The sequence below is a fragment of the Mesoplodon mirus genome (genome assembly GCF_964341445.2).
Source record: "Mesoplodon mirus genome assembly, chromosome: 9".
NCBI classification, from domain to species: Eukaryota; Metazoa; Chordata; class Mammalia; order Artiodactyla; family Ziphiidae; genus Mesoplodon; species Mesoplodon mirus.
Window position 1 is genome coordinate 70,954,372 of NC_138985.1, and position 15,829 is coordinate 70,970,200.

Below are 15,829 nucleotides of genomic sequence, written 5' to 3' on the forward strand. Positions count from 1 at the left end.
CTTTTTATATCTTTATTTTTAAATATATATAGTTCATGTTTTCTTTCAGTTTGTCAATATATTACCTCGAGGTCTTAGGGTTCTAATTCTCTATTCATTGTGCTCACTGACTCTTGTTCATCCTGGTGGATTGCTGCCCCTGTGGATTTTTTTTTAAATTTTGATTGTGAGCTGATACTTAGTGCTCCTTGTTTTCTTTATGAAAATACATTATGACTTGGGTTGCACTTCAGAATATTTTTACAATTGATTTTACTGCGTTTTTCCATTTGATTCTGCCATTACTAGCCCACAGAACCAATTTTTACTAATTTCTTAGTTTGAAAGGGTACCTGGACCAGGCAGGTAGTTTCCATTGCCCAGGGGAGACTTTTCCTCAACAACAAGAGGAGGCAAACAAGCTTCCTAGTTATCTCCCTATGCTAATAGATGTATTTTGTTCTTCAGGTCCCTCTTTCACTGAGGATGTAGCCCTTTGTTCCAGTTATCTATTGCTGCATAACAAATCACCCCAAACTTAGTGGCTTCAAACCACAACAACAACCATTTATTTTGCTCACAAACCTGTATTTTGGGATGGGTGGTGCAGCAGTGGGCTCACCATATGGCCTCTCTGTTTCCTCACAGCATGATGACAGTGTTCCAAGAACAAGCCTCCCAACAGGCCCCAGGTGGAAGCTGCATCGCTCTTGATGATGTAACTTTGCAAGTCACGTAGCAACATTCTGCCAGGGTTATAGGCCACCCAAATTCAAGGGGAGGGAACATAGGCTTCACATCTCAGTGGGAGGCTTGTCAACATCCCTCTGCAAGAAGAGCATGTGGGATGGGAGATAGAGCTGCAAATATTTTTGGAAAACATGATCTGCCGTATGTTTTAAGAGTCAAGTTCAGGCGGAAGTCTCATATCCAACTCCCCAGCCTGCACAGGCCAAGGCCTTAACTGCTTTCCCCAGGTGGATGTTAAAACATGTGTTACTAGATCCCATGGAACTAGCAGCACCACCCCCATGCAGCAGAGCTGCAGAATCAGCAGGCATGTTTACAGCTTGCTGTACTGATATTAAATTCCTCTTTCATTTCTACCACCTGCAGAGGTCCGTTTCTATATTGCAAGTTTAACTATGCATTTAAGGGCATTTAAAAAATATTTTACTCAGCATTCCTACAGGCTTATAAAAATTGGAGGATTTTCAGATTTTCTTAGTCCACCTCTTACTGGAATCAGAAACTTTATCCTAACTTTATTGAAAGGAGTATACATTGAGAGGGGAGGGGAGGAGGTGCTTGGCATACAACAGCCAATCCATGTCTTCCCTGCCCTCCCTGGGGTCACATTACACACACACACATACACACACACACACACACACACAAATTCTAATCAGATTTTTTAATTGTGTAAGCTTATACACTTGTGGCAAGGAGTTAAATATCTGTTAGTACCTCAACAGGTTGGACCACAATTCCCATTAAGGAAGAAGAAACTCGCCTTCATGGACGAAAAGAAATAAGTTGAAAGTAAAGGAGAGATGGTGAAGGCAAGGGTGTCAGCAAATACCAAAGCAACTAACATGATGGTCATGCTGCTCTGCACGAGAGACTGGGAGGAGTGTCTTTTTATTCCTAAGAGAGAAGTGGAAATAAAGGGTAAAGAATGGAGGACGGTGGATAGAGGAGGATCAAGGGGTGGTAGGCCAGGAGCTACATGGGCAGCGTGGTCTTTAAAAAAATTACTGGCTGTGGGATGGGTGAAAGAACTGTTGAGAAGAGAACTATGACTTTAAATTGTCTGCACACAATTGCATATTGTGATCTCTCTTTCCCTAATCTTCAGTCAAGTCTCGCTTTGACCAATAGCCTCTGGTTACACGGGAAGAAGAGAAGAGGAAGGGGCTTTGGCCTGCATCTGAGTCTATGTCAGAGCAGATATGAAAATAGCCAGAAGCATACAGAGGAACACAATCAAGAGAGGTAGGAAATCAGAGCCAGAAGAACACTAAATCAATCCCAGATATTCACGGAAACACTGAGGTCTGCTCTGAACCTCCAAAGGGCACACAACAGTCATTTGAGCCTATTTAACTAGATCTCAATGGACCAAGAGCCTCCAGCTAACATCTGGGTTACATATTGTCCACAAGCTTCTAGAAGCTACTTATAGTATCATCAGCCATCCACTGGTGGACCAATGACTAACATATTGGGGACCAAGTGATATAGTGGACGTATTCAAAGACTTGATCAAACGCATTCAAAAAAAGAAAAGCAGAGTGAGTTTCAGTTCCCCAAACACATAACATTCCAGTCCATCACTATACTGTTACCATCAACCCTCGCTAAGACAAGGTGAGTTTTCCATCACTGGATGGGTTCCTTCAGAGAGCTCATGACCCTCTGACAGGGATGTCACAAAGAGGATGAGTTTTACAGGAAGTAGTGAGGTTTGGACTGGATCATTTGCAAGTTCTAGTCTAACTTGAAATTTTTCAAATCTAAGATAATGGGTTGATATATCTGTTTACTGAACCAAGCAGATTTGCATGGCTGATAACGACTATATTTGATGAAAGGGATGGAGAAAGGGGGTAAGAACAAGCAGTGGGACCCTTGTGGTCAGGCAGATAAATCTTGGATGAACACAAGTTAGGGAGTAACTCCCTGTGGTTCTGAAACACAAATATGTCATGACAAAAACTAGAGCGTGACGGTACAGGTTACTGTGGGGAGGGTGATCTGAAGCTATAAGCAAGCTAGGGGCCAACCAAGCAGTTCTTATAATGACCTTGTTGTGGAGTAGGAAAGTCAGGGCCAGGTAGGAGATGATCTTAGAAAAGAGAGGATTAGATTCAAGAGATGATGCAGAGCAGTGCCAGTCACAAGGGAGGATTAGGGGGGACCGTTAGACCATCTTCCCATAACCTCCATCAGCCCCCACAAACTCCTCCAATAAAAATAAAATTAAATAATAATAATATACTATTCTTTGACAAGGACAATTAACATTTGCTCTGTCTTATGTCTGTATGCAATTACATATTACAAGCAGTTATCGAAAACTGCTAGTTGTATTATTCTGTAATGTATAAACTAAATAAAACCATTGTACTGCTCTGCATGCTGCCTTTTACCTCTACCTCTATCTCTGCCACCAACATAACATAGTCCTTCCAACTATAGCAGTGGTTCTCAAATACTGGCATGCATCAGAATCACCACTAGAGTCTGTTAAAATACATATTGCTGAGACCCACCCCCAGGAGTTTCTGATTCAGCAGATCCAGTAAAGGGCTCAAATACTCATATCTCTAACAAGTTCCCAGCGACCCCACTTTGAAGACCACTGAGCTGCGTTGCTACCCCTAAGCCCCTAGAGCTGCCACTGCTGAAGTTAACTTTCTGCGGAAGCAAGTAGGAAATGAAGATGCTCGGTCTGTGGATACTATTGAGGTAGGACCTAGAGCTCTACAGAGGATCTGAACATTTTGGAAATAGTTACAGTTGTTTAAGACAAACCAGGACATCTCCATATCTGCTTCCTACCCTGTCCTGGGCCCTTTAATATGGCTCTAGCTCATAGTACACACCCCTGAGAACGCTGAACACCCAGCCAACAGCCACAGCCCATCACTGCTCATGGCATTTCTCAGCCCTTACTCCCACCCATTTTATCCTTCCTTGTTCTCATCATCCTGGTTCTGTAACCCATCCACCCCCAACTCGATGCTTGTGAGAAACCCTCCTTGCTGTGACGGTCAGTTTAGAAAACATCTCTGGCTGGACTTGAGCGCTCTGTCAGACATGATTTGAATTTGCCTTGGGGTTCCACAATGGCCATTACCGGGTAATAGGTACTAGGCTCACCCAGCACCCACCCTAGCTGTACATCCCTGCCTGCCCCTGCCCATCTCTGCCCAGGAAAGGGGACCATTCACCCAATCATACACCCAATATAAAAATACTAGGCGACCTCCCTTTGCTTTATCATCCATCCACCGAAACTACTCCAGCTCTTTTATAGAATAATCTATTTTCAACACTATCTGGATTATTACCTCCCAAAGCAAAAGAGGCCAAATTTGCAGGCATTACTAATTAGGCTCCATTTTCTTACTGCTTTTGACACCACTATTTTCTTTTCAATCATTACTCATCTCAGGGGAGAAATTCTTCTTCCTCAATTAGGGAAGCAATCAAAACTCCAGGATGGAGCTGTCCAGCTACACAAGCTCTGGGGCCAACCCCTCCCTCAGGACAGTCTCTTCCAATTCCGCGCACTCCCTTCTCAGAAGGTGCTCTGTCCATTGCACTGCATGCAGCCTCTTTTAAGCCTTCTGCAGTAGAGATGTACACCCAAACCTGAGCTTTTCCTGCCACACTGTGGCCACGTCTGAACACAACACATGGCCTTTATTCCTTGAAGAGTGGTATAGCTTCTTTTTTTTTTTCCCTACCTTTTCTACCTGTTAACCCACACACACTCCCCAAGCCTCAGCTAATGCTTTTCTCCTCCAGGAAGACTCCCTTGAACCCACCCCCAACACAGGCCAGATGAGGTCTCCCCCATATAGCTCCCACCACCCCCGTACCAATCTCTTGCATTTCCCTCCGCACACTGCACTGGAGCCAGTTACTTCTGCAACTCTCCAACTCCCTGATTAGATTGTGAGCTCTTGGAAGACAAACTTACTCATCTGTGTGTCCCCAGGGCCTAGCAGAGAAAAATCTTCAAGAAACACATGTGAAAGGAATGGAGGGAGGAAAGGAGGGAGGGAGAGAGGTAGGCGGGGAGAGGAAAATGACTCAGGGTAATAATATACGTAACGACAATCACCCACACTTACTGAGCTCTTACAGTGTGCAAACACTATGCTTTATATTATTTACCCCAAGTAATCAGGGCCCCCGCCCCACCCAGTGACTGACCTATCAGTGCCTCCTGCACCCTCCTTCACATCAGCCATGGCCAACATCTGTCCTGATTGGTCGGTGACCACGTCACATGTTTTTAAGCATTTTAGCACTCATTTCTGCTTAGAGTAATTAAGTTACCTGCCCAAGTTCACACAGAATTCAGAATTCCTGGACTCAGAACCCAAAACCAGGCCTGACACCAGAGCCCATGTCCCTCGTGGCTTCTGAGGACCCTCACGGTAGTATATGGAAGCCCCCTGAGGGAGGCCTGGATCCAGAGGCATCCGGGAGTGTGTGTGCTGGCAGTGGGAGAGCCTACCCTGCCCACGAAGTTAGGATAAGGAGGAGTGGGGACAGCTGCAGGCAGGGTAACAGTTCACTCAGTCTTCATTCAACAGGCAGTTGTTCCTGCACCAGGCGCAGTCAATATACACTCAACCAGGGGTCCGTTGGCCTCCAGGAGCCTACTGTCTAATGGGAGACAGACATACACATAAAACAGACCTCTCCAGAGAGGAGGGCTCTCTGGGGCTGGCGCTGAAGGGCAGCCTCCCAGCATCCCAGACATCTGGACCAGCAGGAGTCCCGGCCCCAGAGCCAGCTGACTCCATCCCAACAGTCCCAATGTCAGGAGCCCAGTGTCAGGGGGCTCCAGGAGCTCGTCCCCTGACTGGGATCTGGAGCTGGGCTGGGAGGTCCAGTTCTTCACCACACAGCTCTGGTCCCCCGAGGCCACCTCCAGCTCCAGGAGGAGGGGGAGATGCTGGCCAAGTGGGACACCCTTCAAAGGTTTCCCCAGAATCAGGGTCCACTCCATGGGCTAGCACAAAGACCCCTCTTAGCCTGACCCGGGGCTGCCTCTCCAGCCAGTTTCCCTAACGTGCGAGGCTCCTCTGTGCCCATGTGTTCTCTCTGCCTGGGACATGCTTCCCACACCTTCTTCAACAGCACCCTTCAACACTCAAGGGTGTTGAACTCGCAGCACCCTTCAACACTCAAGGCAAGCATGCCCTTCCCAGGGAAACCTGATCTAACCTGTTTAGAGGCCCTTCCCTGTGTTCCCTCTGCCCCCACTTCCTGAGCCCCTCTGATAGCACACTCCTCATTGTTGACTAAGTTTTCTGTCTTCTCACATCAGGCTTTACACTCCTTGATGGCAGGGATCTTGTTTTAATCAGCATTTGTATCCTCAGCACGAGGATGAGCCAGGCCCCTGATGAGTGTTCAGTACCTATTGAATGAGTAACTAAATGAATGAGTGAGTGAACAATTAAATGAAGTACCCCTTTGTCCCCTCTCTTTACACACTGAGAATACATTTTCAGGTATCTGGAGAAAACAATTAAAAGGTCTGCTATCAATCATTTTCACCATAGTAAAAATGAATCCCTGTGTTCCCACTTCCGAGGGGATTTGTATATCAAGTTTTTCCCTTATTTTAGGTGATTTCTGATATAAGTAAGCTGGTGGAAGGGCATGTTGGAGGAAAAGTCTTCCTGCCCCAGATGAAACCAACTGTAGTGGAGGTCACAGCCACGTGGATCTCTGAAGCCTGCCCTGTGGTAAAGCTTGAGTACCTCCATGACTGAGCTGGAAGACCCCCAATCCCCAAGTCCCAGAATCAGCAAACTCTAACCCCTAGACCAAGGAGGAGGTCATGTGCACTGGGAACAGCCAAGATTTGGAGTTGCAAGATCTAGAATTCCAGCAGTGAGCGATTCTCAGTGTTTTCTCCTAGCCTCACTGTCCTCATTTGTAAAAATGGAGACACCGCATAGCTGTGTGAGCACTGCCTGTCAGAAAGCTTTGCATGCAGTACCCATGGGAGATGCTCTGCCCACTCACCCCACCCACTGCACAGAGAGGGGTGGTCCCCACACACAGGGACTCCAACCCAAGGATAGATAGCCTCGTGGTGGGAGCCATTCTAAACCATCCGTTGACCCAAAGCCAATGTGCTTTGGGCTCACACGGTGCCTTAGAGTCGGGGTCGCTCTCAATCCTTCATTCTCCTTGACACTGTCATTCTTCTGTAGGTTTTGGAGGGAAAGATAATATTCTCCACTTTTTTTGAATACGGCTCCCCCCCCTCCTGCTCCTTCCCCAACCCACTCCTAGGAGGATGACTTCCTTGTTACTCTATGTGTCCGTCGTTGCTAGATAGATGCTCTGACTAAGGCTGAGTCGATCAAAAGTCACTGCTAAGACTAAAATGATGAAGATGGGGTGGCAAAGGGTCCTGATAGGATCCAGAGTCTCACAGGACTCACTCCACTGCACCCATCACCTCAGCACTGCTGTCTGATGGCACAGCAAGTGTCTCCAGTCTAAAAGTCATAGCAAGTAAGCTTGACCCATATAGGTTTTTGAATCCATTTCTTTGAGGAAAGCACAGTGTCCTGGGTGGTGGTGTCAGTCACATAGAGAAGAAAGCCAAGCACAGGGTTGTATTGTGGAAGCGACCCTCTTTGGAAACAGACTGGAATGAGCCTGCAAGGCTGGTAAACTAGATGGCCAAGGTAGGATGGGAAGCCAGCCCTTGGAAAAGCCAGATGTCTTCATGACTCCTACACTCTATTTCCTCTGGTTCTCCTTTAGGATTTCTTACTATAATCATCATAGCTCATTTCCATTACAGGAGAGGGTAGCCAAGAAAAGTATATGGATTCAAGCAGGGGCAAAATCTACAGAGAAATGAGGCACTGGGAATCAGAATGTGAAAACCCCAAAGGGGATGAACATCTTGGGACTACTTGGGTGGCCACTGGGCCAGCCGCTTCCTCCCTACCCTGAGCTCTTTTCTGCTTAACCCCCAGAGGGTCCAGTTTTCACAACATTACCGGCCTGTGTTCTTGCCTCCCACTCTGAATTCCTCCTAATTACGTGCTGGGCCACGAACACTGTCAGGGCTTTCATATGTCTTGCAAGGTGCAAAAGTTAGAGAATGCTGCAGTATTTCATTTTCCAGTCTCCCAAGGAAAGTCCATCATCCAAATCCTTCCAGTCTTCCCAAACTGAACACTTCATTCACATGAAAAAGGTCATTTTCAATGTGGTGACGTGAGGTGAGTGTCAATCAGACAATGCTACATTAAGGATTTTTTTCCCTTCCTAAAAGCCACCTAATTTTTTCCCTCTAGTATTTGCTACAAAAAGATTTAGTAGCTAATGTGCCATCTCACTTTTTTCCAGGACACTGCACTAAGTCAGGAGACTTTTTTCCTTTTTTTCTTTTCAGAATCAGCCCAACTTAATTGGTTTGCCACTAATTACTTTTTTCCTATATAGATATTATTTTCCCTCATATCCTCACTTAGCTCCTACTAATAAGCTTTCAAGTGACACACCATCCCTCCAACCCAGTCACACAATTTAGAATCTGTAGAAGCCGTTCACAAGAGAAGGTACCCTCTTCTCTCTGTGAAGGGCCAAACTGCTCCAGGTTTCATTCTAGCTTCTCGGTTAAAGGGCTCCATCCCCTTCCCAAACCTCGTGATGAGCCTCTGAACGGCAGAAACTCCCATGGGGGTGCAGGCTGCACAGCATGGTCGGATTACCACCCCAGCTTATTAATTTGCCTGACTACTGCTCAGGAGATGAAGAAATAAAGGGACTAAAAGCATATTCATCATCCTCACTGAGCTGTGGGATGAAATACTTATTTTGGAAATAATGATTCCAGGTAGGAGGGCAGTGAAAAATGGGGCCTGTGAGAAGCAAGTGTTTTATTACACAGTTTCTAAAATGTGAGCATTTAATGCTCTTTCATTAGCATATATTATTACAGTTCTATAAAAATCATTTTTAGGAATCAATCCCAAAGTTCTGAAGCCCCCCCCAAAAGTGCTAGAAGGCAGAATTTGGAAGAAGCCCTATAAACAGAGAAATGATACTTTCGACTCTACGTGTTAAGACTTATGTTGGCAGAATCCACACACAAGACTTTGTCAGCCCTATGTGAACAATGCAGTGACTCTCATGCCATCACTTCAAAAGATGGTAAGTTTTTTATAAAAGAAGATGGGTATGAGTTTCCTATTTTTCAGATGGGAAAACTGAGGCTCGGAAAGCATAAGTGAAATTACTTTAAGTGAAAGCCAGCAAGTAGTGGTGGTGCTGGAAAGAAAAATCCATCTATTTTGATTTATAGTTCCACTATTTCTCCACTGGATGCTCAGCCCATTTGGGGAGCATCTCCACCCAACCCTACTCAGTCTCCTTGGTATTTCCACTCCCTTCATTGGCATCTGGGTTTTCATCCCAGGGAATGCATTAACTTGCAAATGTATTACTTGCTGATCACTCTGGCACAGAAAACATCAAGAGGCTTTTGACTCTTGCTCATCCATTGGGATGAAGACCTGGGGACAAAGGAGTCAAGTGAAATTGATGGGGAGCTCCTAGGCCCTTACAAACATCCCCGTGCCAAAGTAGAACCAGTTACAGATTCCATCTGAGCTTCAAAATATCACCAAACTGAGGTAAAGCCAGTGGAGCTAGGCCTTACATCCACATGGGGAGGTGACGATGCTTCCACACGTGTAACGGACCTTGACAACTACAGGCATTTCATAGACTCTTCTGCATTCATTCTTCAGAAAAAGCCCACCCCACGGCAAGGTACTCTGAGGGGATTCTCCAGTGCAGTGTTTCTCAAACTCAATTGTGCACAGGAAATCTGGGGATTTGTTGAAATCCAGACCCTGATTCAGTAGGTCTGGGGTGAGCCTGGGGCTCTGCATTTCTAAAAAGCCACCAGGCAATGTCGATTCTGCTACTCCCAGGTCCACACTTCGAATAGCAAAGCCCTAGAACACGGTTTGATAAACCACAATTCTAAGGACTGAAAAGGCAATAGCAATGAATAACTCACTGGAGATGGGGCTCAAATGGAGTAATAACCCACTGAAGACATTTCCTATATTACTCTTACTGGCAGTGTTTTACTGACACCTGGCAGGGTGAACCACACAGGCAAAAAGGCTCTGAAGGAGCCCAGGAAAGGAGTAAAACAAGATTTACTCACGAGAGAAGCAGGCAAGTGGTCTGGCAGTCTTATCTCCGGCTTCATTTGCAACTGGAAAAAAAAAAAAGATACAATTAAGAGCAAGGCACATGTGTCCATAGAATATGCCCAACCTACAGCTAATCCTCTGGATGATTCACTATTAAGCTGTTTTTGAGAGTCTTTGTAAGAGGATAAAAGCAACTTCACTCCCTCTCTTTCTATATTTCCAGTGCTGCTCTCAATGTCTAAACGAGGTCGAGTCTTAATCATTCTGATTAGAAGAGTGAATTAAGCTGGAGACGACCTAAACAATACCTAGTTTACTAGGCTTACAGGAGTTAACTGGCTTGCATGCACTGATTAAGAGGCGTGCACACCAGGCTTCAAAGCCAGCGCACATCCTTCTGCTTTAAGCTTCCTCTCACCGGGATGTCCTTCAGCACAGAAATGCACCCCAACCACCTGACATCAGTCTGATTTTCTTGATCCATGGCGAAAAGCAAGGCAGGGATTTCAGAAGATAGTAAGATTGGTTATTGTTAAGAAGGATATTTAAATTTAGAGTCTAACAAATAGGAGGATGGAGAAAATTGTCCAGAGAGCTGCCCTAGAAAACCTTACCCCTAACGCTTCTCAGCAGGGTCGTTCACCCTCCTCTGAAAAGCCTCTATATAATTTATCATCTTGATAGGGTCATAATTACTATCCCCTATATTTACGAACACCATCTTCATGGATAAAAAAAGATATCAAGGGCTTCCCTGGTGGCGCAGTGGTTGAGAGTCCGCCTGCCGATGCAGGGGATGCGGGTTCGTGCCCCAGTCCGGGAAGATCCCACATGCCGCGGAGCGGCTAGGCCTGTGAGCCATGGCTGCTGAGCCTGCGTGTCCGGAGTTTGTGCTCCGCAACGGGAGAGGCCACAACAGTGAGAGGCCCACGTACCGCAAAAAAAAAAAAAAAAAGATATCAATTGTTAAATTGAAACACAAGTATCATCCCCTTTAAATATCACTTTTAATGCCCATAATGATTATAAACTTGGGTGTTTTGTAGATATTTGTGATCAACTTGAATGAACATTCAAAGCAATCAACTGGAAAAACCTGTTCATTTTAGTTTAGGAAAGAACATCCAATACATATGCAGAATAAAGGAGACTGCCAATGTAATCATTAAAATCATTCTCATCTATGAGAATTTACAGTACAGGACAAAAGAAATAACTACTTCAGAAATGTATTACATCATTTTGCAAAGAATGGAAGGAGTCAAAAATTCCTTTCACCCTTTCAAAAGGGTGAAAAATTTTAAATTTACCATAATTTTTTAAATTAATGAATTTAATCCCAGTCTACTTTGTGCTTCTGTCATTTGCATTGCCCCACTGTCTGCACTCTCTGTATATATTACAAACAAGACATTATACAAAACAACCAGCAGGGGGAGGTGACATTGCATCCTGCTCCCATTATCTCTCACACCCCAGCATTTTGGAAAGAAAGAGAGAGAGAAATGGAGAGTGGAAGACAGAGAGGGAGGGCGGGAGAACGGAGCAAGACCTAGTTGGCTATTGACGTGAGTTTCCTGGCCTTGAGTTCAAATCGTTTCCTCTTTGGACACTACAGATCTCTAAAGAAAGAAATAGAGCAAGGTTATGTTTGCTGCAGAAACTGACGGGCTGCTTTTAAAGTAGGAATATGAAGACCATCGCCATTGCTGAGAACACCAGCAAGCACTAAAATGTTCAGCTTGGAGAGCGCGTGTATTCCCTGAGGGAAGAAGGAGGAGTGGTCACAACACCGTCACAGTTTCACATGCAGCCATGGCTGCTTCCTCACCCACAGGCTTTTTCCTCCCCTCCCGCCACCCTATCCAAGGGTGGGAATTGCTGACCCAGATCCAAGTCACGCCAGGAGAGGCAGGAATCAAGATCTAGGCCAGTGAGAGTTGTCTCTACCCAGAAGGAATTTGAACCCTGCTACCAGCATTATTTTCCTAAATGCAGACCCAGTGCCCCAAGGTCTCCCATGATGTCCCAACATCTACAAGATGCAATCCAGCTAACCTGACCTAGTACTGAAAACCTGGCACCACCTAGTCTTCTCAGCTCACTGTATCTCCCAGCGCTTCCTTCAGGGCCCAGCCACAGGCTCTAAATGGACAAATCCCAAACACGCCCTACATACTCTCTGTCCTCTTTGCTACTGCTCCTTTGCCCCCTTCCCTCTACACACCCCTCCCCACTGCTTCATTCCTGCTCATCCTTTAAGATTCAGGAGGAGCCGTTCATTTCTGAAAAGCTCCCCTGGCTCCCAGCATGGCTTCTGCAGTCCACAGACCTCTGCCCGTGCTCTGCACTCCCTGCGCAGACCAGTGCTTCTCAAGCTTCAGTGGTGAGACCAGCGATGCCCCGCGCAGGCACCAGAGTTACTAGGAAGGTTTGTTGAAATAAATTGCAGGGTTTCTTAAAATGCAAGTTCTGATTCAGTGGGTCTGGGATGGGGCCCGAGAGTTGGCATTTCTAACAAGTTTCCAGGTGATACTGAGAATGCACGTCTGGGGACCATATTCTGAGAACAGCCGCTCTAAACTATAAATTACCCCACCCAAGACAAGGATCATAACTTTTCATCTTTCTGTTTCCAATCTTTCAAACAGTGACTGGCACACAGAATAATGCATTCAGTCAATATTTTTAGAACTGAATGAAGTAGACTGAAATTCATACCAAGTGCCACAGATGGCTCCGTAGAGAGAGCCCTCAGATTGGCTTCCAGATGACTCTAAAAAGCCCCAGGTGTGTTCTGCTTGGCCCCTACAATGTCCTTAATTTTTAAACAATTAGTTGTCTACATTTAAAAATCAAGAGGTTTCAAATATAAATGCAGATTGTCAGCTTCTCTCAATAACTGAGTAACGATCCAGACCCATGGGCCAGCAATGGGTCACCACTGAGACGCCCCCTATGGGTGAGTCCAGCTCCTCGATGTTCGGGAGGCAGCTCTTTGCTGACTGGCGTGGACTTTCTATACCCTTGGCGTGGGTCCAGAAGGCAGGTGAAAACAGGACCTCTTAAAGGTCTTAAAGAATGAAACTAAGACTCAACAGAGACCAGCACTACAAGGAGTGGCTGTGGCCAAGCTTGCTAAGCCCCTCTGTTCCGAGCCCACAAACTGCCCCGACATGTTCGATGGTCCACCAGCACAATGCTGGCCGGGTCAGACACACGGGGGCTTCTTGACCAGCAGAGGGGCTTCCCTATACTGCTGTTTGCCTTTTATTTAAAAAAAAATCTAGGGCTTCCCTGGTGGCGCAGTGGTTGAGAGTCCGCCTGCCGATGCAGGGGACACGGGTTCGTGCCCCAGTCCGGGAAGATCCCACATGCCGCGGAGTGGCTGGGCCCGTGAGCCATGGCCGCTGAGCCTGCGCATCTGGAGCCCATGCTCCGCAACGGGAGAGGCCACAACAGTGAGAGGCCCGCGTACCACCAAAAAAAAAAAAAAAATCTAGCAAGCTTCAACAATGAAGTACATGTTCCATTTATCAAGTGCAATTAGAGCTTGAATTTGGCAAGATCTCATAAAAATGATTCTGTAGATTTAAGGAAAGTTAACCATTTAAGGAAAGTTATGTAGATTTACCGAAAGACATGTTGGGTATAACAGGTAGACCGGTATGTATTATTAATTCCATTGGTGTTGAATTGTATATCTCGGCTGCGTGTGTATTTAGCCACAGAGAAATGAGCGGAAGGATGTGCACCAGATATATTAACAGTTATTTCTTCCATGTGCTGGCATTTGGGGAGATTATCAGCCTTTTTTATACTTTTCTACATAAACCCAACAGTTGGATAAGCACATGCCATCCTTAAAATCAGAAACAAATGTTTTCATTAAAGGGGTAGAAAACAATTAACTATTATATATAGTTTGGGTCATTATATATGTATGTATATTTATTTATATGAAACATATTTTAGATTCAGATTTCAGAGCAGTCTTGGATCACAGAATCCAGAGGACCTTCTATCTTTAGTCCAAGGGGACTCCCTATAAGTCTCAAGAAATGAATCACCCACTCCCCTCTCCAGGGGGTTCCACACTTTCTAGGTCAGTGGTTTGCAGCCCTGGCCACATGTAAGAATCACTAGAGAAGTTTTAAAAAATCCTGATGCCCAGACCAATTAAATAGGGCCTCAGCGGGTGGGACCCAAGCATCCATACTTTCCAAGTTCCCAGATGATTCCAATGAGCAGCTAAGGCTGAGAAGCACTAACAAATGGTGTAACTTCAGACACCTTTATCAAAGCAACATTCAGAGAGGAAGATGCCTTCAAAAATAATTACCCCTATTCAGTTCTTCTTTTCAGGATGCTATTGTCTTGTCATTAAAATCCTGAACAGAGACATGCCTCTGCTTTATGAAAAATTCAACAGTTAAGACTGCAAACATAACTATGGAGACCAATTAGTGGGCAACTCTTCACATAGTGAAGGGTTCTTTATAAAAGGATTCACCTCACATTGCCTCTAACCTTCAATACATGTGTACTGAGAGCCACCTGGGAACTCAACACAGGGCTAAACCCTGGGAGGATTGCAACAGTAGATTTCATTCAGTTTTGACATACAAGCAAGTTAGGGAGGTAAACTATGTCTCTCAATCTGGGTTTATCCAAGTGTGTTCAGCTAGGGAACTGACTTTAAGATAATGATGATGATGATATGATACAGATTCCTTGGTCCCATTCCAGACCCACTGAAATGGAATCCTGCAAGGGAAGACAAGATTCTAGAATTTAAACAACTGCCTCGAAAGCTACTTAATGTTTGAGAAGCAGCGTTCTAAATGAAGTGTGCCCCTGGTATGTTTGCTTTATGTTTTCCCCCCAGAAAATTGGCCAGAAACAAATCTTAAAGATTCTCCAAAGGAGACCAGTGGGGAGAGGCAGGTGAGACAGGATGGTGAGAAAGGAAGTTAACTCAGAGCAATGAGCATCTCAACCCCAACTGAGTCACAAACATTCCAGGCCATCAGAAAAAGATGGGGAGGGTGGTCCAAACAGTCATAGTGGTGGCATGGGCAGGTACACACTGCTTTGTAACCAAAACTAGCACCAAAAACACTGCCACCCTTGTTTTGAAAACCCTGGCACCTGGGTGAGCTGGGGTGCTGGGTGCCAGGGCAAACACACAATGAGAAAGCTGCTCCACAGGAGAGCCTTGCCTCCTGCAAGGAAATCTGCCTGGCATGCTGGCTGGCTGCTGTTCTGCCACTAGCTCTGGGGCTTGCCAGGGACCCTCTCCAGGTGAGGTCCTTTGGGAAGCCTGCTGGCTGGAAAACCACACACAAGGGACTTCAGAGAAGAGAGTGTTGCAGTGAGGTTCCAGGCACCCTCCTAGTTTCTGTAGAAGCTGAAGCTCGGCATTGCTCACAGATGCTTGGCCTCACCTCACCTTGCCTTCCACTTGCAAAGACCCAAGCAAGGAAAACCGAATGGAATACTGGGGAGAAAGAGACTCCGTCCAAAATCGAGTGACAGCTTACCTAGCTGTCACCTTCTAATTAAGGCGTTCCATGACCACCTTATTAAGATCGCAGCTCCCGACTCCCCTTCTCTCTCTGCCTCATCCCCCTTCCCTGCACGATCCCTCCTGGAAGCACTTATCACCTTCTCATATGCTCTGTTCTTCATTCACTGGGTTTACTGCGTTTTCCTTCCACTACAGTCTAATCCCCACACAAGCACAGATTCTCTGCCAATGAAAAAACTACTATATTCCTAATGCCTAAATGCCTGGCACAGTATTGAATCAATGACCAACCTCCTACCATGCAGAGTGTGATGGGGGCCAAGAACTGGAAGCAGAATAAGAAGATGGTAAAAGGACATTAACACCCACT

The 15,829-nt window shown here is 45.7% G+C and overlaps 1 protein-coding gene across 4 annotated transcripts in view; it reads right to left on the reverse strand.

Moving 5' to 3' along the window:
• PDE1C (phosphodiesterase 1C) overlaps positions 1-15,829 on the reverse strand; it is a gene marked incomplete at both ends in the record, with an annotated part of 532,083 nt that overhangs the window by 372,146 nt on the left and 144,108 nt on the right. For all 4 annotated transcript variants that reach the window (XM_082632880.1, XM_082632883.1, XM_082632882.1 and 1 more), the window contains one exon: positions 9,941-9,991. In XM_082632880.1, the coding sequence (XP_082489006.1) occupies positions 9,941-9,991 (51 nt within the window). The remainder of the gene's footprint in view (positions 1-9,940; positions 9,992-15,829) is intronic.